The sequence below is a fragment of the Mus musculus genome, chromosome 14 (genome assembly GCF_000001635.26).
Source record: "Mus musculus strain C57BL/6J chromosome 14, GRCm38.p6 C57BL/6J".
In the NCBI taxonomy this organism is placed as follows: Eukaryota; Metazoa; Chordata; class Mammalia; order Rodentia; family Muridae; genus Mus; species Mus musculus.
In genome coordinates, this window is record NC_000080.6 from 52,133,561 (window position 1) to 52,157,202 (window position 23,642).

Consider the following 23,642-nt stretch of genomic DNA (forward strand, 5'->3'; position numbering starts at 1 on the left):
AGACAGGGTTTTACTGTGTAACCCTGAAACTTGCTCTGTAGACCAGGCTGGCCTTGACCTCAGAAATTCACCTGCCTCTCTGCTGGGACTAAAGATGTGCACACCACTGCCCACAAATCCTTCAAACGAAACCTTGTAGAACCAGTATAGAAAAGCCTACACCCAGGCTCTAATCTGTGATGGGCAGCAAGCCCAGAGTGGTTTCAACGATTCTGTCTTTCTTAGTTTCAGGTCAGAGTTGAAGATTTGGAAAAGGAACGGAAACTGCTGAGTGACAGTTATGACAGACTCTTAGAGAAGTGAGTACAGCGCCTGGTCCCAGAGCATCGCTCTCTACAAAAGAACTATGGAACTTCCCAGGTTTAAAACACATTGACCAGGCATGCTGGCACACACCTTTATTCCAAATTCTGGAGGTAAAGGCAGGCAAAAATGGAGGCCACAGGGCCAGTCCGGTCTATAGTGTAAGCTCCAGGGCAGCCAGGGCTTTATATAGAGAAAATCTGTCTCAAAGAACAAAACAAAAAAAGAGATAACAATAAAGTTCAAAGGAAAGGCAAATTGTACACGGTAGTACTAGCTTTGGCCGGCTTGTGTGTTTGATAACAGCTGACACTACATGGGTGTGTTGTCTGCATGTGTGCCTACACCACATACGTGCCTGGTGTCTTCCTCACTGTGTAGCAGAGAATGACCTTGACCTTCTCTTCTTGCTTCCACCTCCAGGGTGTTGGAATTCCACCAGGTTTGATCCACACATTTCTGAGGACTAAACTCAGGGACCTTGTTCATGCTAGGCGAGAGCTCTATAGTTATATCCTCAGCCCCCTAAGAAACTGGTTTTTTTGAAATGAGGTCTCTCTATGTAGACTAGGCTGTCCTGGAATTCACTATGTAGTTCAGGATGATCTCAAACTCACCCACCTTTGTCTCCCAGTGTGAGGATTGGGGTTAAAGTCATGTGCCACTGACACCTGACTGAAAAAAAATCTTAATAATTTGGTAACCAAGTAGTTTTTATATGACATTTATTCAGAAACACTTGTGGGTTTTTGTTGTTGTTGCTGTTGCTGTTTTGTTTGCTTGCTTGTTTGTTTTACAGAGAATTTCCTCTGTGTACCCCCTGTCCTAGAACTCGGTCTGTAGACCAGGCTGGCCTAGAACTCAGAGATTCTCCTGTCTCTGCCTCCCAAATTCTGGGATCAAAGGTGTGTACTGTCACCACCTGGCTCAGAAACAGTTTTTTCTTTTCTTTAAAATTTGTCTTAAATTTACTTTAAAAAAAAAAGTGCCTAAGTATTTTATCTGCATGTGTATTTTTATATGATGTGTGTGCCTGGTGCCTAGAGAAGTCAAAAGAGGGCTTTGGCTTCCTTGAGCTGGAGTGATGGAGGGCATCTGCAGTTTCCTTGGAGAAAAGCAGGTGCTCTTAACCATTGAGCTGGCTCTGTAGGCCCCAGGGTTTTTGTTTGTTTGTTTCTCTTTTGTTTTTTGTTTTAAGATACTTTTAAAACGCCAGTCAGAGCTGATGAGATGGCTCAGTGGGTAAGAGCACCCGACTGCTCTTCCGAAGGTCCGAAGTTCAAATCCCAGCAACCATATAGTGGCTCACAACCCCTCAACCACCCGTAATGAGATCTGATGCCCTCTTCTGGTGCTGTCTGAAGACAGCTACAGTGTACTTACATATAATAAATAAATAAATAAATAAATAAATAAATAAATAAATAAATCTTAAAAAAAAAAGCCAGTCATTCATCTTTAGGGATAAGACTACCTCTGAGTTCCTGAAGCTGTAGAGAGGTAGTTCTCACTCACCTCTTTTAGTCTTTTTACATTTATTTATCAGGAGGGGCACATGCCGCTATGTTCATGTGGAGGTCACAGGACAGCGTGCAGGAGTCAGTTCTGTCCTCCCATCATGTGGTACCTGGGACTTGAACTCAGGTTGTCAGGCTTGGCAGCAGGAACCCATACCTACTGTGCCAGCTTACTACCCACCCCAACATCAACAGGTATTTTTGTTAGTTTTGTTTGTTTTTTAGATTGGGCCTTCCTATGCAGACCAGGTTAGCCTAAAACTCACAGAAATCTACCTGCCTCTGCTTCCTGGTGTTGTCACTAAAGGCATGGGTCACTACTCCTGGCCAGAAAGCTTTTCATTTTTATTATTATTATTTAGGGTTTTTTGTTTTTATTTTGTTTTGGTTTTTTGAGACAGGGTTTCTCTGTATATAGTCCTGGCTGTCTTGGAACTCATTCTGTAGACCAGGCTGGCCTCGAACTCAGAAATTTCCCTGCCTCTGCCTCCCAAGTGCTGGGATTAAAGGCGTGCGCCACCCCTGCCCGGGTATTTTAAGCTTTTTGAGGCAGGGTTTCTCAGTGCAGCTGTGGTTGTCCTGGAATTCACTTTGTAGAGTTTGAGTCTGGCCTCAAACTCAGAGATCTACCTACCTCTGTCTCCCAAGTGCTGGAGTTAATTAAAAGTGTGTGCCACCACTACTGCTTTTGGTCAGGAAGCTTTTAATGTCAATGTCATTCCATTTGTATAAATGACTAAGACCTGGTCTTGTGTGTTTTACACTCAAGGCAGGTCTAACAGCTAAATACCATGGGATGGAGTTGTAGGTGTTAAAAAGCTTGTTTTCATTCTTGAGTATAGCTGGTAGTTTAAAGTTCTCTAAAGTAGCCACTGGCAAAGGGATATAAGGGGACAAGGTGAGAAAAGAAAGCTCTTGATTCTCAGTTCTAACTCAGGAGGTCTGGGCGTGTCCTAACACTTCAGGCCCTGGCCAAAGGAAGCCATCATACGGGAGACGTTCCTTGAGAAATGCATGATTAAGGTGCTAGCGTAGTGGAACCCTCAAGACTTAAGCAGACGTGACACTGAGTAACTCCTCAATGCCACCCAAAAGTTCCGAAGCAGTTAGCAAGTGACAGTTACAAATAAAGCCTGGGCAGAAAAAAAAACAAACAAAACAAAACATGTGGAGAAAGGAATTATCAGCTAGGTCCCAGAGATGCTGAAACTGTGTAACAAAGATGCCGGATCATACTCCTTTGAGGATCCATCTGACACCGAACCTGGGGTTTTCAGCATGCTGGATAGTAGTCATCAGCCTCTGGATAGCAGTCATCAGCCTCACTGGAGCACGGAGCTCACAGGGAAGCAGCTCCCACCGCAAGTCTGTCCACTGCTGGACCAAATGGGCACTGCGCTGGAGGAGACCAAAGTCTTTCGTCAAGCAACCAACAAAGGTGGGTCAAGTCTGAAGGAGTGTTCTCATGTGCAGTGCCATCCCATCTGGTTTGGGAGACAGGAACTTGGGCCTCTACTTCTCCAGTCTCCACTGACCCTGTATTTTGGGGTCATTGATAACTAGAATTGAACATGGGCAATTAGGTTTGATTTAGCCAGGAAAGCACGTGGCCTATCTACCTCATATGTATGCCTTTCCCCATACAGTTCTTCCTGTTTGGAACTATATCAATTTATATCAATTTTCAATTTATTGGGTTTTTTTTTTTTTTTTGGTTTTTTGAGACAGAGAAACCCTGTCTCGAAAAAACAAACAAACAAACAAACAACAAAAAACATTTACTTTATCGATTGTGCTAAAATAAATTTCTCACCCAACGTGGCGGCACACACCTTTAGCCCCAGTACTTGGGAGGCAAAGGCAGGAGGATCTCTGTGAGTTCAAGGCTAGCCTGGTCTACATAATGAGTTCCAGGACAGCCAGGACTATGTAATGAGATCCTGTTTTAAAATACACACATGAGTGCACGTGTACACACACACACACAGACACACACACACACACACAAAAGGAAAATGGATTTCTCTAGTTTTAAAAATTCAGTCATTTCTGAGATGAGTGGAAAAAACTCAGTTTTTTTTTTTCCCACCTGATGTCAAAAATTGAGAAGTGGATCATTACTCTTCATTGGTTTCTGGGTTTTTATGATCATTTTAGTCCCTGTCTCTTTTTCCCATTGATTTGGTGCTGGACATTTAATGGAGAGCTTCACACATGCTACCCAGGAGATCTACAAGGAACTCTATCTGCCATCCCTGTCGGGTTTTTTTTTTTTGGAGACAAGATGTCAGTGTGGCTGAACCTGACCTTGAATATTGAATACTCAGTCTTTTTGCCTCCACATTCCGTGTCGATTACACTTGTATATACACCACCATTCCATGTGGGTTACAGTCATCCATGCACCATTGCACCCAGCTTAACCTGTCTAGACTCTTAAGTCACGGGAACAGAGAATTATTTGATTTTTAAACATTGTCAAGAAGATTATTCTCTTCACTCTGTCATAGATCCTGTTATATAGGCTTTCACATTGTCCTTTAGATTCTAGTATATTCAAGTAAAAAAGCATAGGAGAAGAAATACAAGACAGTAGGATCCCCTGCCTTCGCCCCCCACCTAGGACGTAGCAGAAGGACTGAAAATTTGAAGCTAGCCTGGGCTATGTAGTGAGACTCTGTCTGTCTCAAACAAAGCAAAGCAGCAAGAGCCTGCAGGCAGAAGCCATACAGTAAGGAAGCCAAGCACCGTGCTATACATGTGAACTAAGTCTTGTAAGATCAGAAGAGATCTGGTGTAACGTCTCTGATATCTCTGCACCTTGGACAGCAATAGCTTTCCTTCCCTGAGACATACACATAATTCCCAGTCAGGGTGGGTATGGAGATGGGGGCTACTTAATGGCTAGAAGTCACAATGGAGTCAAGTTGGTGAGAGACTGGCTTGGGTGGTTCTATCAAAAAAGTATTATTTGGTTGGGGGATTTCATTCCATTGGTAGAGTGCTTTTGAATGTGTAAGACCCTCGGGTTCATTATCTGCATGATCCCCTGACCCCATTCCACCTGCCCTAAAACATACCACTGGCCAGTCCCAGTCAGCCACGTGACGGTCCTATTGTGTGTGTTTCCCTCTCCATCCCACAATTCCTTGGGTGCTCTTCTCTCCTCTGATCTTACCTTAGAAGCACAACGTCCACTGACTGAGTCAAGTGGGCCAGGGGCCCTTTTGTCTCAGCAAAAGAGAACTGCTTTTTTGGTACAAAATGAAGCTGTCGAGCCAGATGTTATTTCACACTTGGCTCAATGCTGACTATGGTTGCCAATAACTGGGTTCAGTTCCCCGGATTTCTTTTTCAGCAGCTCAAGATGGAAAGCTGAAGTTTCAAGACACCGACATCCTTTACCAGCATGAACAGGAAGAAGAGAGCCTTCAGTCAACTGCCACTGTAGCCTCATCTCCAGAAGAGCTGTGTGAACTGGCTGCTCAGCCCACTCTACTCCCACAGACAGATCAGAGAGAGGTAAACAGTCACTCTGCTGAGAGGTTTCTGGCAGAAACCCCCAGGGGAAAACTACAGGATCAACACTCTGTCCTGATTGAGAATGGGATTTAAAAAGTGCTGAGCCAGCTGACAGGCAGGGTTTAGTGAGCCCCACCCAGTACCCCGTGCTTAGAGCTCATAAGTTTTCATTAAAAGTTTTTAAGGGCTGGTGAGATGGCTCAGCAGGTAAGAGCACTGACTGCTCTTCCGAAGGTCCTGAGTTCAAATCCCAGCAACCACATGGTGACTCACAACCATCCATAATGAAATCTGATGCCCTCTTCTGGTGTGTCTGAAGACAGCTACAGTGTACTTACATATATAGTAAATAAATAAATCTTTTTTTTAAAAAAAGTTTTTAAAAGGAGGGCTGGAGAGATGCTTCAACAGTTAAGAACACTGAGTGCTCTTCCAGGGGACCCAAGTTCAATTCCCAGCACAAACATAGCAGGCTAGCAACTATCTGTAATTCCATCTCCAAGGAATCTGACATATATGCAAGCAAAATACTGATGCATATGAAACAAAAAATTTTTAAAGTTGTATTTACTAGCACTGGAGAGATGGCTCAGCTGTTAAGAGCACTGACTGCTCTTCTCTTCCAGAGGTCCTGAGTTCAATTCCCAGTGATCACATGATGGCTCATAACCATCTGTAATGGCATCTGAGTCCCTCTTCTGGCCTGCAGGTATACATGCAGTAGAGCACTCATATGCATTAATAAAAAAAGTTGTATTTGTAGAAAGTGTTTTTTAAAAAGATGTATTTATCTTTTATTTAATATGAGAGTATTATGTCTGCATGAATGTCTGCATATCATGTGTGTACTTGGAGCCCATGGCAGCCAGAAGAGGACATTAGATTTTTCTAGGACTGGAGTTATGGATGGTTGTGAACTACCACGTGGGTGCTGGGAACCAAACCTGGGTCCTCCAAGAGTAATAGGCGCTCTTAATCATTGACCCATCTCTCCAGTCCCTTTGTTTAGTTTTTAAAGATTTACTTATTTATATATATTTTTATGCATGTGAGTGCTTTGCTTGCATGTATGTGTGTGTTCCACATGTGTGCAGTGCCCATGAAGGTCAGAAGAGGACACTGAGTCCCCTGAAACTAGAGTTATAGACAATTGGGAGCTGCCACATGGGTTCTAGGAATTATATCTGGGTTTTCTGAAGCAGCAGCCAGTGCTCCTAACCACTGAGCTGTCTCTCCTGTCCCTACAGTCTTTAGGTGTGAACTTGGAATGATCACGTGAAGGGCAAACTGCCATTTTGCTTTTATTCGTTACAATTTTGTGGGTGGGTGCATGTGCCACACGTGGTACATTTGTGGGGGGTCAGAGGACACCTTTGTGGAGTTGTTTCTCTCCCAACTCTTCTATGTGGGTTTCAGAGACTGAACTCGGGTCACCAAGCTTGCTCAGCTCAAGTCTGAGCCATCCTGCTAGCCTCCAAACTGTCATTTGAAAACTGTCACCACTCTGCTGTGACACACTGACTGGGGGCTGGGCAGTACGGGGAAGAGGGCCCTTGTGAAGTGGCACAAATCTTGTGCGTTCTGGAGAAGACATTGTTGCTGGCGTTTTACAACTCTCACCAACCGCTTTTACCAATGTTTTTCGCTGTCTAGTCCAGTGAACCAAAAGCTCAAGACGAGAATGACTTATCCCAGGTGCTAAGCGAGCTGCAAGTGTCACATGCAGAGACCACACTGGAACTGGAAAAAACCAGAGATATGCTTCTTCTGCAGCGCAAAATCAACATGTGTTATCAGGTGCAGAGCATGGGCCAGGAAGCTGGGCAGCTGAGACTCACACACACCCGGGAGCAAGCATGGCTTGGGGTCTGGGGCTGGTGGTTAGCAACGCGCTTCCTTCCTATGGAGGCGCCTCCGGACTCACTCACACATGCCCAGGCACCTGGCCCCAGAAGTCAGCTAAGGGGGAGCTCATAAAACGGCAAGTGCCAAACTTCTGGGTTCATTTTCCCCCAAAGTCCTAGGGACGCAATTACCCAAGGTGCCACAGGTGCAGCCGCGAGTGAAGGGTCTTAGAAAGCCTGAGCTTCCTTCCTGGGCGGAACCTGCCCTGCTGAGGAGGTCATCAATCTTCCTACTCCAGCCAGGTCCAGTTTTTAGAGTCAGGGCTCTTGGGTTCTGCGACACAGAGAGGAAAGTTCAGTTCTTATTTTGTTTCAGGAGGAGCTGGAGGCAACACTGACAAAAGCTGACAGGGAAAACAGGGACCACGAAGAGAAACTGGAGCGGCTGAATCACCTCCTGGACTTCAAGAACAGCCGCATCAAACAGCTGGAAGGTATTTTAAGAAGCCACGGCCTTCCAACATCTGGCAAGTCTTAGTACTTTGTTTCCATCTTGGGTGATGTCATGTGACTAACAGCGACCCAATCCTCCTGACTTTCTCTCTTTCTGCTCTCATCCTCTCTCACCTCATGGTTGGTTTGTAACTTCCTTTCCTCTTCTGCTCAGTGCAAATCTCTGATTTTTTTTTCTGGAGAATTTCCACAGGGCAGCCGTGCTTCCGGGTGGTTGGAAGAGTGTCATTGAGGGTGACTGACCCCAAGGCTGGTGAATCTCTCCTTTCCTCTGTCATTTTGTGAATCTGTGCGTATTAGCCTACGGCAGGTCTTGCCAGGTAATGCACCCTTGTCACGCATTTCCTCTCATCTTTTCCTGAGATCTCTCTCTAAAATCTTTGTTGAGATTTAAGGACGTAGGCAGAGGCAGGGCAGGCGTTGCCAGTGTGTTCCGATGGTCACTACAGAACAGGATCCACTCTCAACCTTGAGTTTAAGAAGTAGGGTTCCTCACTATGCACTCGGGAGAGAGACGACTCACCCTAGCAAACTCACCACAGTCTGAGACTTAAAGCAGAAGGCAGGGCACGACATCAGCACACATGGAGCTCAGTGAAGCGGTGCTCCTTTCTGGGAAGAGCAGGTTCCCTCATGAGCACAGCCCTAGAGTACAGGGAAGTAGTGGGGGTGGGGGGCGAGTTTACCACACCCTGAGTCTGGTAAGACTGCTGCCAAATAAACGGGCAGTCCTCCCTTGCACTGAATCCTCATGGCTTAGACTCAAGGACTCTCAGGGTAAGCACCCTTACCTACATCTGCGGGTTCATTTGTTTTCACTTTCTGTGCAGATTCCTGCCAAAGCTGAACAGCTTTCCCACGCATACCACTTAGCTGTACTGTTTTTTTTTTTTAAGATTTTATTATTTGTTTAAGATTATTTATGTGAATGCGCCATTCGTATGTATATGCCTGCAAAGGAGGACATCAGGCTTCCTTATAGGTTGTGAGCCACCACGTGGTTGCTGGAATTGAGCTCAGGACCTCTGGAAGAGCAGCTAGTGCTCCTTAATCGCTGAGCCATCTCCGCAGCCCACATTATTTCTTCTGAGAATTGCCTATCCCTACCTCTACCTTTCCCCTATGATTTAACGGTATCTCTGATTTGTACTTCCTTATATGTAAGACTATTAGCTTTGTGTTGTTAATGCCAATTTAAACATATTATATTAAGTCATGTCTTATCTATCTATCTGTCTGTCTGTCTATCTATCTATCTATCTATCTATCTATCTATCTATCTATCTATCTATCTATCTATCTATTTAGATTCGTCTCTGTGTAACCCTGGCTGACCTGGAACTTGAACTCACAGAGATCTGCCTAAATCTGCCTCTGGAGTGCAGAGGCAGATTGGCTGCTTGGCTAGATCAAATCTTATAACTGAAGAAAACATCAATTAGCTGGGTGAGGTGGCACTTTGCCTTTAATCTCCAGAACTTGGAGGCAGGGGCACACAGATCTCTATGAGTTCAAGGCCAGCCAACACAATGAGACTCTGTCTAAAACAAACAAATACAAAACAAAACAACAAAAAGGAAAATATTAATCAACTAGTGTTCACAGAACTAGTGTTCTGTGTTACTTTTTTTTTGTATTATTTCCCCCCTCTGGCTGTCCTTGAACTCACTGTGTAAATCAGGATAGCCTTGAACTCAGGATAGCCTTGAACTCACAGAGATTGACATGCTTCAGCCTTCCAAGTGCTGAGATTACAGGTGTGAACCACACTGAGCCTCCTCCCTGCCCTGTCATTTCTCCTTTGTCCCCTGCTTCCGCCACTGTTTTCTGAGCTCTTTTATGCAATCCAGGCTAGCCTCAAAATTGCAATTCTCAGGCCGGGCGTGGTGGCAGAGGCAGAGGCAGGCGGATTTCTGAGTTTGAGGCCAGCCTGGTCTACAAAGTGAGTTCCAGGACAGCCAGGCTATACAGAGAAACCCTGTCTCAAAAAAAAAAACAAAAAACAAAACCAAAAAAAAAAAAATTGTAATTCTCTTGCCTGTTTCCTGAGTACTAAGTGTACAGACATTCATTACCATCCCCCCTCCCCCGTGGGAACATCCCACAGACACAATTTTATTCTTTATAGAAACAAAGTCATTCCCTAGCACCTTCCCTTGTCTTTGTCCCTAGCAAAATAAATAGCTGTCCCTTTAGAGTGGTGACAGAAGTCCTGGGGGGTTCCAGCAGAGATGAAGAACTTGCTGGAAGGCCTTAGTCCTGGCTCTCAGAGTCAGCTGTCATCCTCCTCCTCAGACTCTCCCTCAGACACTCCCTCAGACTCTCCCTCAGATTCTCCCTCAGACTCAGGCGCACTCTTGGGCAGGTCATTGTCCATCTGCTGCAATCTTCCGGACTGGGCATCCCATGTGTATTTGATGGTCACTTTGAATTCAGTCATCTCATACCCAAACAGCCGCAGGACACGGGCCTGCTCTGGGGTCAGCTCGTCACCCTCTTTGCATACTTCATAGTCAGATGGCAGGGTCACCACACCTTTCTTGAGGGCAGTGGGCAGTCCCAGCTGCCTCAGCTGTGGCTCCATGGAGTGAGGGAACTGCTTCAGGGGCCCTGGATCCAGGCTCGCAGTTAGAGTTGCTTTGTTCCCAGCTCTGTATACTGTGTGAACCACTCTTTCACCTCCTCCTTTGTTCAGTTGGTAAAAAGGAGCCCAACTTCACCTCTCAGCTCCCTGCTGACCCGATGTAGGTTGTCTTTGTATTCGTCAGATGGGCTTCTACCCAAGGCTACCACCATCACCTTGTGTTTACCAAAGAACATCCGGCTGTGTTCAGCTTGCTCTTTCTCGTTGGCCACAGAGAACATGAAGAGTTCTCTCACTGTCTTGTCTTTCTGTGTGTGTAAGACAGACAGACAGACAGAGACAGTCAGAAGGGGCACACTTGTGGTTGTGAGGTTAGAGGGCAACCTACAGGAACTGGCTCTTCCCTCCCGTACGCAGGCTCTGCAGACCCAATCTCAGGTCCGTAGGTTTGGCAGCAGGCACAGTTACTTACTAGTCATCTTGACAGCCTCTCCTCTTCCTTGCCTGAGGGGTGCTAGCGAGATGACTCAGGGTTAAGAGCAGCTGTTGCTCTTGCAGAGGACTGGGTTTCTGTCCCCCATGTCTTGCATTCCATGGACAGCACTTTCAACCTCTTTCCTCTCAAGCTTTCTTTCTTACCTTTCAAGTCATTATTACCCTTTGATTCAAAGTGGATTTCTTGCTCTCTTCAAATGAACCCAATGTCTGAGCAGCACATAAGGGCTGAGGGCATATAAGCCCCCTCTTGTAACTGAGCTGGCCTCTCCAGGCAGCCTCTCCTGGATAACATGATAGACACCGCCTGCCACTCCTACTCTCTCTGAAGACAACATAGCCATCTCTTGGGACACATTTCATGTTTCTAATGCCTTCCTTTTAGAGTAACCTAAATTCTCAGGACCTTGATCTGTTTCAGTGTCATTTGTGCGATGTCGTGAATCTCCTGAGGGTGGTGTTCGGTTTGCAGCTCCTCACTTGGCCCTTCCCACAGTACAGGCAGTAGCCATTTGGCCTTCAGAATTCAACACTTCTGATTGGCATTGCGATGCTCTCTTTCTTGAATCATGTGGCTTCTTGAAATAAACTTAGCTTGGACTTCCACAATGTATTTTCTTTCCGTTTATCCTTTTCTCCCCAGTAGGATAGCTCTCAACCTTTTAATGGATAGGGAGTGTTCTTTCCCCTGTAGAGCAGCTCAAAGATGTCGCGTATGGCACTCTGCCACCGTCGCTGTGTCTGGAGCCCCTGGCAGCCCACAGAGGTGACGATGAAGTGGACATGTCTCTGCTGCATCCAAGCGAGAATCTTTTTGAGCTGCACGTCCACCAGGCCTTCCTGACCCCTGCTGCCCTCACACAGGCTGGCGACACCCAACCTACCACTTTCTGCACTTATTCCTTCTATGATTTTGAAACTCACTGCACCCCACTCTCTACTGGGCCCCAGCCTCTCTATGACTTCACCTCCCAGTATGTAGTGCAGGCAGACTACCTCCTCCTGCACTACCTTCAAGGAACTTCAGTACGGCTTGATCTCCATCAGGCCATGGCTAGTGAATACCATGTCCTTGCTACTGGATGGATCTCACTTGACAAGGTGCTAGGGACTGTGGAGAGAGTCCACGGCTTGGCCACACTCGCTGGTAAGTGCTTTCGGCTTCTTGTGGTTCTTAGGACTAGGAGCTTTGGAAAATAAACAGCCAAAACCTGGAACTGCTTTCTGGTAATTTCCTTTTTCCATCCTGTCCTCCCTGGACTCATGGCAGCCTCCCTGCTTCAGCCTCTCAAGTGCTAGGATTTCGGGTATTTCACCATCCAGGCTTCCTCTGTCTAGACTTGACTTTTACCGCACACTGTTTTCTATGCCTTTCATATCTTTTGCTGTTCAGGAGCTGGTGGAGAAGACTTGGGGGTGTTAGAGTACTGGATGAGGCTGTGCCTGCCCCTAAAACCCAGCCTCCAGGCATGCAATAAGCGAAAGAAAGCCCAGGCCTACCTGTCAGTCAGTGTGCTTGGAGCTCGGAAGGTCCAGAGCAATGAGGTGAGAGAAGGAAGGACTCGTGCGTCTCAGAAGGACATCAGCCAGCAGCTCTTGCAGGGGCTTGCTCTCCCATTCCCTATGACAGAAGCCCTGGCGGGGCTCACACTCCTGATCCCTATGAGCACCCCTCGAATGTGAGAAAGTGGGACAGCAGACTCTTTCTGTGCTTAAACTCCAGACGAGATGAAATCATGCCCCGGGTCAGAGTCTTTTCTTTGTTGTGAACAAATCAGCTTTCCTCTTTTTTTTTTTTTTTAATTGAAATTTTTATTACAATCAGTGATTGGCATGGGGGAGCGGGGGCAGGTGGTCTGTGGGGGGCTCTGCCTTCAGATACTGGAGTTGGGCCGATCTGTTGCAATTCCCCAACAGGGAAACTCAGATCCTGTTCAACAGACTAAGCTCCACTCCACCCTTGCTAGTCAAGCCCCGCTAGTCACTGTGCTTCTAGCTGTCTGGCCAGGCAGCTCCCCCCCCCCCCAACCTCCACCCCCCCTCGTGCTTCCTGTACCTGTGTGTCTGTTTTTACCAAAGTTGGAAATGTGGGGCCATTAACTTTCTTTTCATTCCAACCATAGCCTCGTACAAGTGAGCATTCACAGCATCCGTGCTCACTCGCTCGCTCACACCACTGTCTGTCCCACTGGGAACACCTGCTGAGTTCTTCCAGTTTGCTCATCTTTTTTTTCCACCCTCAAGTGTTGGCTTAGCTATTCCCACTGCTACAATTTCACTGGCTTTTTACAAAACAAAAATCTAGGACTGGAGAAATGGCTCCGAGCTAAAGAGCGCTCACTGGCCGCTCTTCCAGAGGTTCCCAGTTCAGTTCCCAACAACTACACGGTGGCTCACAACCATCTGTAATGAGATCTGGTGCCCCCTTCTGGCTTGCAGACATACATGCAGGCAGACTTCTGAATACATATTAAATAAATAAATCTTTTTTTAAAAAAATCTAATATTCAATTAAAATGAATAAATTTAACACAGATTTATTTATTTATTGTGTTGGTACATGCCAAGCTATGCATGTGGAGGTCAGAGGATGCACAGGAGTTATTTCTCTTCTACCGTGAGGGAGCTGGGGTCAAAGCCGGCTCCATTCTCTATCATGCTGTAGGAATTGTGTAGGGGTCAAAGCCCGGGGATGAACATCTCCCTCCAACAGCTGCCAGAGCCAGAGGCAGGCAGATGATGGTCGTTAGGCATCCTCATGACCTGGCAGAGTAGGTTCTAGGTCACAGGTTCCTCTCACCTAAGTGGGCTTCACTTAGAACAGTACCTCAGGCTGCCCTTGCTCTTAGTCCAAGACCATGATCTTTCCAGTCCAGATCCGAAACCTGGGCGCCTCAGAATGAGCTTCGGGTTGAGATCACCAGGTGCTGCGGCCTCCGGAGTCGACGGCTGGGAAGGCAGCCCAGTCCGTATGTCATGTACCGCTTCTTCACCTTTCCTGACCATGACACCATCATCATTCCAGCCAGCAGCAATCCATACTTTAAAGACCAGGCTCTGTTTCCCGTGCTTGTGACCTCTGACCTGGACCAGTATCTGAGGCGGGAAGCTCTGTCTGTCTATGTTTTTGATGATGAAGACCCAGAGCCTGGCTCCTATCTTGGCCGAGCCCAGGTGCCCTTGCTGCCTCTTGCACAAAACAAATCTATCAAAGGTGGGCGTTGCACCCCCCTGGCCCTCTTCCTGCATCATCTCTCTGTCCTTACCAACTTTTCTTTGTTTACTTGCTTGGAACAGTCATTCCTTCGAGTAAAAATATTATTATGCATTAATTATGTATGCATATGCATGTTGTGAGTCTGTGAGTGAACATGCTACCTCATGCACGTGAAGGTCAGAGGTCAGCTTTGTAGCGTCAGCTGTTTCTTCCCAGTGTTCAGTGAGTTCTGGAGAATTCAGATTGAGTTCAGGTTCCTAGACTTGCATGGCAAGAACCTGTTACTGCTGAAACATGTCAGCCACAAAAAGTGTCTCCTGAAATCTGAGAAGACTTCGGGGTGCTGTCAAGAGCAACAGAACAAAAGATTTATAACCGCTTTGCTCATGCGAAAGCATGGGCTTCAGCTCCATAGCCAACATTCTCAAGGAGTTTCAACTGAATTCCAGAATTCCATACCTCTATCTCTGAAAACCTTACTTTATAGACTTGGAGTGGGCACAGTGTCTTGTGCCTCAAATCCCAACACTTGGGAGGCAGAGCACAGCCTGGTCTACATAGTGTGTTCCAGGCTACCTCGGGCTGTATCATAAGACCTTGTCTCACACAAAAAAAGCAAGAACGAAAGCCGAACAAAAAGACCCCTTCCATGCTTCCCAACACTTGTTTTTGTTTAAAGACTGTTGTTTCTTAGTTCACGAGCAGAGATCTGAGCAGAATATAACACTTCCTCATAATCTCATTGCTTTTAAGACATCAGGGATGACTGTGGCAGCCGGATACAGGCAGACTTCAACCCTCAGGAGCTGTGCTCCACTCCACCTTCCCTCTTTGCTTACTCATGGTTGTGGGGGACATGGAGCAGAGGCTTAGTCTGGCATCTGCCTGGAGAGAGGGAGGCAGTGATTCCCAAACTTTGGTTAGGCAGTGTAGTCAGGATAGGCAGTGCCAACCGTAGTTAATAAGATTCTGAACATCTTTGGAAGTACCTAAGACCTCTCTCTCTCTGGCCAGTATTGCAGTTCTTAAAAACAAAACAAAACAAAACAAAAACAGTATTTGAAGCCAGGTGTGGTGGCATACGCCTTTGATTCCAACACTCGGGAGGCAGAGGCAGGCGGATTTCTGAGTTTGAGGCCAGCCTGGTCTACAAAGTTATTTCCAGGACAGCCAGGGCCATACAGAGAAACCCTGTTTCAAAAAAAAAAAAACAAAAAAACAAAAAACAAAAAACCAAAAAACAAAAAATACCCCCCAAAACCAATATTTGACACTTGTGCCTGAGAGGAGAGGCAAGCCACCTGCTAATTAGAACTACAAACGTCACTGTGCTGTTTCTCTTGGTACCACTTGCATAGGTGATGGTTTTCTGGGGACAGCCATAGCATAGTGTTTAGTGACAGTGAAGATGACCTCATCATGGTTACAGCTTTTGATCATCTCTTCTGAGGCAGAAATGCCTGTCTCCTGTCAGTATAGTGAGAAATGGATCTCACTATACTGTTTTAAATTTTTTTATATGTCATGAAGTTTGATGTATTTTAATAAATTACTAACATGTAATTGAGTTGTAAATGGGGAGAAATAGAAAAGATGCTCATAACTTCTCAGTAGCCCATCTCATGAGACCAGGTTTGACCAGTTTCTCTGTGTCTCTCAGGTGATTTCAATCTCACAGACTCTGGGGAGAAGTCCAATGGATCCATCAAAGTGCAACTAGACTGGAAGTCTCACTACCTAGCCCCAGAGGGCTTCCAGATGTCAGAAGCTGAGAAGCCGGAGGGTGAAGAGAAGGAGGAGGAAGGGGGAGAGGAGGAGGTAAAGGAGGAAGAGGTGGAGGAGGAAGAGGAAGAAGAAGAAGAGGAAGAAGAGGTCAAGGAAGAGAAGGAGGAAGAGGAGGAGGAGGAAAGGGAGGAGGAAGAGGAGAAGGAGGAGGAGAAGGAGGAAGAGGAGGAGGAGGACGAGAAGGAAGAGGAGGAAGAGGAAGAGGAAGAAGAGGAGGAAGAGGAGGAGGATGAGAACAAAGATGTCCTGGAGGCCTCATTCACGGAAGAATGGGTCCCCTTTTTTTCCCAGGTAACTCTCCAGAACACCCTGAATAGGGGGGCCTCTAAATATTCTATGAAGCCCATCGGAGAGGATAGTCTCAGGGATGGAATAGAGGAAATTCCTTCTGTGGGTAGTGTGAATAACCAGAGATAACCTAGAAGCTCCTGCTGGAGCAGAACCTCGGGCTCGACCATGTAGAGGAGCAGGAATAGGAGGGAAGGAAAGCTCAGAGGTTGAGCTGTCACTGTTTAAGGCTCTCTCTCTCTCTGGTTCATCTGTTCAGGACCAGATAGCATCTACAGAGATTCCCATAGAGGCTGGCCAGTACCCAGAGAAGAGAAAACCTCCTGTAATAGCAGAAAAGAAGGAAAGAGAGCATCAGGTCGCAAGCTACTCACGAAGAAAACACAGCAAAAAACCAGGTGTCCAAGACAAGAACAGAATGGAATATCTGAGCTGTAACATCTTGAATGGAAACACACAGCAGGTGGGACCCCAGAGTCCCTGGAGAGTCAAACATCTGTGGCCATCAGAGGGGAGGGGCAGTGAAGGCAGGAAGGCCCCAGGGCCCCAGATGACGGTCATATCAGTGTAACCAGCACATTAATGCTATGCACACTATTAACTTAGGCTCAGAACACGAGTAACACATATGCTCTGCATTTGTTTAAAAGGGACTGCCTTTTCAAAGCTCACGAAGAAATGTAAGCTCTCACTGCTCACATAGTGTTGACTGCTCTCACTCTGATGCAGATGCATTACACGGAGTGGAAGTTCTCAGGGCTCAAGAAGGCCGAGGATGGTGGCTTAAAAGCTCAGGACAAGAGAGAGGAACCGCCATCACCCCGTTCAGCACTGAGACAGGAGCATCCCTCACATCCTAGAAATGGTATGGTCTTTTAAGATCTAGTGTATCTATTTCATCATTGAAATTACTTTCTTTTTATAATATTTGTTTTTATACTTTTAATTAGGTGCCAGCGTGTGTCTGTCTGTATGTGGATATGAGCATGGGAATCCTGAGTACATTGAACCCCCTGGAGCCAGACTTACAGAGGGTTATCAGGGCCTGGGTAGTAGTGGCACACACCTTTAATCCAAGCACTTTGTAGGCAGAGGCAGGTGGATTTCTGTGAGTTAGTGGTCAGCCTGGTCTATAGAGGGAGTACCAGGACAGCCAGGGCTAAATAGAGAAACCCTGTCTCTATCAGAACAAAAAATTAGGAGGGATAACTTTTTAAAGTGGGATTCCCCAGCTCAATGAATGTCAATGAATGTTACTGTCCACACTTAACATGCCCCCCCCCCCGCCCCTCTGCATCCCTTGCTGGCCTTGCTGAAGCATACCTTTAATAGCCTCATTCAGGAGGCAAAGGCTAGTGGCTTTCTGTGAGTTCCAGTCCAACCAGGGTTACATAGTGAGATCCTGTCTCAACAAACAAACAAAAAGCAAAAAAAAAACAAAACTTAAACACTAGAGGCAGAAGAAGGCTTCCAACACTAATTAATCAGGATAATCTCTCAGGGACAAGACCAGATGTCCATCCCTCAGGCAACTAAAGATTCTACCAGTTGACAATTAACATGAACCATTGAACGTACATTTTTTTAAAAGAGAGGGCCCCACCTAGCCCCCATTGGCTTTGAACTCATTAAGTAGCTGAGGATAACCCTGAACCCCCAATGTTTCTGCCTTCACCTTCCAAGGGCTGGGATTACAGTCATGTGCCACCATGTCTATGTCTCCACCACATTTTCAGTTGGAGTTACAAGATGTTTCTCAGCAGAAGGGCACATATGCTCTATCTACCACTCCATCAGAAGGATGTGGTAGCCACATTGTGAGAGGAGCCCAGGATGGGAATAGTGTTGGAAGGTGTCTCGGGGATGTGGCCACCAGACATTGCAATGCTTACTTCGCCTTAGCCTAGTTTTCTTCAAGCCTCCCTAAGGAGATTAGCCTGCCTGCCTACTTTCTTTCATTTTTATACAAAGTTTTATTTTCTAAATGTTATTTTATGGGTATGCATGTTTAGTCTGCATGTATATCTGTGTACCACATGACACGGGGTGCCCACAAAGATTAAAAGAAGGTGTTAGTTTTCCCCTGGAGTTGGAGTTACAGGTGGTTGAGAGACGCCCTGTCAGTGCTGGGAACTGAACTCAGGTATCCAGGAAGAGGAGCCAGCATTCTTAATAAACTGTCTCTCCAGCCCATACTTTCCTTTTTCTCCCTCCTCCCTTGCTCTCCCTTGCTTCCCTCCCTCCCTTTCCCTTGCCTCTCTCCTTCCCTCTCTCCTCCCTCTCCGTTGTCTCCCTCCCTCCCTCTCTCCTCTCTCTCCCCCTCCCTCGCCTCTCCCCCTCCATCTCCCTCTCTCCCTCTACTGTCTTCATCTCTCTCTTTTTTTTCTGTTCATCCTTTTCTCCTTCCCCTCCACTGAAATGTACCCTGTGATGACAGACTTCTGAATAAGTGAACCTTTGAAACACATCGTTCGAGACTGAGATAACAGTGCTCAGACAGCGGAAGTGCTGTGGGCTCCAGCTCTTTCCAGTGGCATGGTGGAGAACCTGTTTTGAAAGCATTGTGTATTTCAGCCTTCTCCCTAGCAGACCAGGAATCCTGTGAACAAGCTTCTGAAGTCAGTGAAACACAGACTACCGACAGCGATGACATCATAGTGACACCCCAGGCTCAGACGGTTCCTAAAGCCGTAAGTAGCGGGCATAGCCCTACCTGTTAGAGCAGGGGAACTATCAAGAAAGGGCCTAGTGCCCACACATATGAGATTCAAGAAGCCTGTTGAGAAACGCAAGTTAGATGAAAAGAGCATCAGTGAGGATGGAGGTCTGTTGCCATGGCGATGAAAGTGGTTCTTTAGTTTGATGCAAATGAAAACTGAGCTCAGTGCTTCTCTTCCCTGTTTGGATCCCTTGCCACTCCTGTCTGTCACTGTGGATTTGGTAATACCCAGCGCGGTGGGGGCCGTTTTTTTTTTTTTTTCAGGTAAACACACTTACTGTAGGAGATGGAGATTGTAAAAAAAGGAAGGAATTCTTTGTGGGATAGCTGAGAGGAATGTCTTAGTTTCTGCAGTTTTTTTTTGACCTCCCACCCCTCCTCTCTCTGTTTTGACAGGTTCTCTGTTGTGGTTTGAATACGCATGGCCCGCATAGGCTCTTATATTTGAATGCTTGGTTACCAGGGAGTGTAACTGTTTGAAAGGATTTCAAGGATTAGGAAGTGTGGCCTTGTTGGAGGAAGTGTGTCCTGGGTGTAAACTCTTGAGATGTCTAAAGCCCATGCCAGGCCTTGTTGTTTGTTTGTCGTCTGACTGTCTGTATGTCTGTCTTTGCTTGTGGATCAGGATGTAGCTCTCAGCTACTTCTCCAGCACAATGTGGCTGCCACACTATCTGATGGAGTGGTAGAGTGTACAATACTGCCATGTTCTGCCATTATGTTAATAGACTAGTCCTCTGAAACGGTCAGCAAGCGTGCAGTTACATTAAGTGCGCTCTCTTATAAGAGTTGCCAGGTTGGCGAGATGGCTCGGCGGGTAAGAGCACTGACTGCTCTTCTGAAGGTCCTGTGTTCAAATCCCAGCAACCACATGGTGGCTCACAAACATCCATAATGAGATCTGACGCCCTCTTCTAGTGCATCTGAAGACAGCTACAGTGTATTTAGGCATAATAATAAATACATCTTTGGGCCAGAGTGAACAGAGGTCCTAAAATCAGTTCCCAACAACCACATGAAGACTCATAATCCATTGTCCTCATTTGCGAAATCTAAAAAAAAAAGAAAAAGAGTTGCCTTAAGACAGTCTCACTATGTAGTCCAGGCTCACCTGGGAACTCACAGAGATCCTCCTGCCTCTGCCTCTTGAGCTTGAGTGCTGGTATTAAACATGTGTGTCACAATGCTTGGCCTTCTTTCCTTCCTCTTAAAGATGATCAGTATTCAATCAGAGTAACACATGACCTATGATTTAGACAGAATTCTACCAGGTGATGTTGTTGGTGTTTTTGTGCGTGCCACGTCCTGATGTTAACTACCTCACAGGGAAGGGACCCTTGCTTGCAGTTGCTCATTCTGTTTTACAAGTGATTATGGAATGCTCTTCTTAGTGAGTGATTCTTTCTCTTTTCTTTTCTTTTCTTTTTTCTCTTCTTTCCTTTTTTAAGAGTTATTTATTTATTTATTTATTTATTTATTTAATGTATGTGAGTACACTGTTGCTGTCTTCAGACACCCCAGAAGAGGGCATCGGATCCCATTACAGATGGTTGTGAGCCACCATGTAGTTGCAGGGAATTGAACTCAAGACCTCTGGAAGAGCAGTCAGTGCTCTTAACCGCTGAGCCATCTCTCCAGCCCAAGTGAATAATTCTTTTTTTTTTTTTTAAATATTTATTTATTTATTACATGTAAGTACACAGTAGCTATCTTCAGACCCTCCAGAAGAGGGCTCCAGATCTTGTTATGGATGGTTGTGAGCCATCATGTGGTTGCTGGAATTTGAACTCAGGACCTTCGGAAGAGCAGTCAATGCTCTTAACTGCTGAGCCATCTCTCCAGCCCCCCAAGTGAATAATTCTTAAGTCAGGCTTACTCCCTTTCCTTGTTTTCTTTTGTGTGAGACAGGAGTTTACCCTGGAGCCTGGGCTTGTTTCAAACTTGTGGAGTCTGGGCTATGCCTTCTGAGTTCTGAGACTGCAGGCATGAGCTATGCACACTTGGTGGTTTAGTCTCTGTATCAGTTAAATTTTGTCAAACTTACAATAGAGTCACCTGCAAATCTGGCCTGTGGGTATGTCTGTGGGTCATTTTCTTGATCTTCCTCCCTTAATTTCCGGTTAGTTTGAACAAAGACAGGGAGGCTGATAGGTCTACAGTTGTGGTTGTTTTCTTTTTTTTTTTTCTTTTAAAATTCATTTAGTTATTATGTATACAGTGTTCTGTCTGCATGTCAGAAGAGGGCATCAGATCTTATTATAGGTAGTTGTGAACCACCATGTAGTTGCTGGGAAGTGAACTCTAGACCTCTGGAAGACTGGTCCACAAATTTGAGCTAAGTATGTCCCAATCCATCCCTGAATCTGCCTTCTGGTTTATCAGCAGAGAGGGCCTACTGGTGGGGAAAAAAAAATCTTATAAGGCCTTTATTTTAAGCTCCTGGGCTTTAAAAAGAAACAGAAGCATTTAATGGGGACTTGCTTATAGTTTCAGAGGGTTGGTCCATTAACATTAGGTCGGGAGCATGGTAGCAGGCTGGTATGCATAGCACTGGAGAAGTAGCTGAGAGCCCACACCTCGAGCCACATGTTGCAGGCAGGGTTGAGAGACCAAGACTGGGCCTGGCATAGGCTTTTGAAACCTCAAAGTCCACCTCCAGTGACACCCCTCCTCCAATAATGTCATAGTTCCTAAACATTCCCAAACTGGGGACCAAGCATTCAAACCTACGAGCCTATGGGGGCCATTATCATTCAAGCAACCACATTCCACTCCCTGGTCCCCATAGGCTTGTAAGCCATATCATAATCCAAAGGTGCCTTTAGTCCAACTTCAAAAGTCCCCATAGTCTATAATGACTCAACACTGTTTCAAAGTCCAAGGTCTCTAATGAGACTCAAGGCAAGGTCTAACTATGTGCCCCTATAAAAGTAAATGTCAAATTACATACTTCCAGCATACAATGGCACAATGTACACATTGTCGTTGCAGAAGGGAGGGAAGGAGGCTCAGTAAGGAAATACTGGACCAAAACAAGACAAGCCTAGCAGGGCAGACTCCAAATTCTGTATTTCTATGCCTGATATCAAAGGGCTGATTAGAGAGCTCCCCACATCTCTCAGTCTTTCCAGTTTTGTTGATGGTAACATCTTTCCCTTGTTCCAGCTCTATACCTTGTCTGCAGCTCTTCCTGGCTCAGGTGTTCCATGGCTGTGGCATTTTGGGGTCTCCAGGAGAATCCCAGCATTCAGGAAGCAGAGGCAGGCACATCTCTGAGTTCGAGGCCAGCCTCACCTACAGAGCAAGTTCCAGGATAGCCAGGACTACAGAGAAAGCCTGTCTCAAAACACCAAACCAAACCAAACCAAACCAAACCAAACCAAACCAAACCAAACCAAACCAAACCAAACCAAACCAATCAACCAACCAACCAACCAAAAAAATGGAAAACAAAAAAACAAACATCCAAAAAAAAAGCCCCCCCCCCACACTTTTAACTCCACAGTCCAAGCTAGTCTTGAACTCAGTCTTTTCCTCAGTGAACCACCACTCCTAGCTTCTTCATTGTTTGTGGAAATAGCCAGGGAAGGCTGGCCTGGTAAGTGACTGAGTAGAAGACGGACTGGATTCTCCTTACAAATTTCCCAGTGACTCTGCGGCCATTCAGTCAAGCCATCTGTTGGTAACCAGTTAGCCTGCAAATTGTCGGTGAACACTTTACTAGAGTGCACCATGATGAGTCTCTAGAGCATTGTGTGAACACTGCAGTCTCCTATGCCTTTAGGAAATCAATGTTTCCATTTCAGGATTCAGAGAAGATGTGCATTGAAATCGTCTCACTGGCCTTCTGCCCTGAGGCTGACGTCATGTCTGATGAGACTATCCAGCAGGTATATGTGGAGTACAAATTCTGTGATCTGCCTCTATCGGAGACAGAGACTCCGATGTCCCTGAGGAAACCAAGGGCAGGCGAAGAAATCCACTTCCACTTTAGCAAGGGTGAGTGGGCTCTCCTTCATGGTGAGTGGGCAGGGGAGGCAAGCAGACCTTTAGTCGGGATCAGATCTACTCACAACCACTTCCTCTTGTTACCATATTTACCTAAGTGGTCTTAGCATATAGTTTAAAAATATCAAGTCTAAGACATAGAATTTATCGAAGCAGCCATTTTAGTTTCTTTACAAATCACTCTTTCTGTCCCTACCCCATGACTGAATTCTGTCAAGGGCTTAACTTTTTTCAGTTATTTTTAAAAATTTACTCATTTGTCCAAATGTTTCCACTGTAATTCTGCGATTCACTAATTGTAGATGTTGTTCCTTTCTTGGATAAAAGTTTTTTTTTTGGGGGTTGGGGATTTAGCTCAGTGGTAGAGCGCTTGCCTAGCAAGCCCAAGGCCCTGGGTTCGGTCCTCAGCTCCAGAAAAAAAAAAAAAAAAGTTTTTTTTTTTTTTTTTTTTTTTTCTTTTTCTGAGACAGGGTTTCTCTGTGTAGCCCTGGCCGTCCTGGAACTCACTCTGTAGACCAGGCTGGCCTTGAACTCAGAAACCCGCCTGCCTCTCCCTCCCAAGTGCTGGGATTAAAGGTGCCACCATGCCCGGCTGGATAAAAGTTTTAAGCCATCTGACTCTACACTCACGTCACTTCACTCCCACACAATTGAACCAAATTTTTATTTCATGTTATTCTAAAATATGTAAATATTAACTCTTGCAATGCTAAGAACCTTCACTTCCTTCATTTTCTCTTCCCCTGACATCATCTTCCTGCCTCTGCCTTTAGAGTGCTAGGATTAAAGGCATATGCCTTCACACCTCCTGGCTTGGTTTCTTTTTTCTTTTTGGTTTTTCAGAGACA

The 23,642-nt window shown here is 45.9% G+C and overlaps 1 protein-coding gene and 1 pseudogene across 7 annotated transcripts in view; one reads left to right on the top strand and one right to left on the bottom strand.

Annotated features, from left to right (window-relative positions):
• Window positions 1-23,642, top strand: part of Rpgrip1 (retinitis pigmentosa GTPase regulator interacting protein 1) — a 57,099-nt gene that overhangs the window by 29,320 nt on the left and 4,137 nt on the right. For 3 of the 7 annotated variants that reach the window (XM_006519689.4, XM_006519692.4, XM_017316223.1), the window contains 13 exons: window positions 226-299; window positions 3,098-3,258; window positions 5,179-5,342; window positions 6,996-7,139; window positions 7,563-7,680; window positions 11,473-11,925; window positions 12,172-12,323; window positions 13,650-13,992; window positions 15,656-16,071; window positions 16,328-16,531; window positions 16,798-16,933; window positions 18,643-18,758; window positions 22,593-22,785. In XM_006519689.4, coding sequence (XP_006519752.1) covers window positions 226-299; window positions 3,098-3,258; window positions 5,179-5,342; window positions 6,996-7,139; window positions 7,563-7,680; window positions 11,473-11,925; window positions 12,172-12,323; window positions 13,650-13,992; window positions 15,656-16,071; window positions 16,328-16,531; window positions 16,798-16,933; window positions 18,643-18,758; window positions 22,593-22,785 — 2,674 coding nt within the window. Of the gene's footprint in view, window positions 1-225; window positions 300-2,895; window positions 3,259-5,178; window positions 5,343-6,995; window positions 7,140-7,562; window positions 7,714-11,472; window positions 11,926-12,171; window positions 12,324-13,649; window positions 13,993-15,655; window positions 16,072-16,327; window positions 16,532-16,797; window positions 16,934-18,642; window positions 18,759-22,592; window positions 22,786-23,642 lie in introns of those variants that run through there. The other 4 variants (NM_023879.3, NM_001168515.1, XM_017316222.2 and 1 more) reach the window with 4 other exon arrangements.
• Window positions 10,014-10,582, bottom strand: Gm18976 (predicted gene, 18976; annotated as a pseudogene).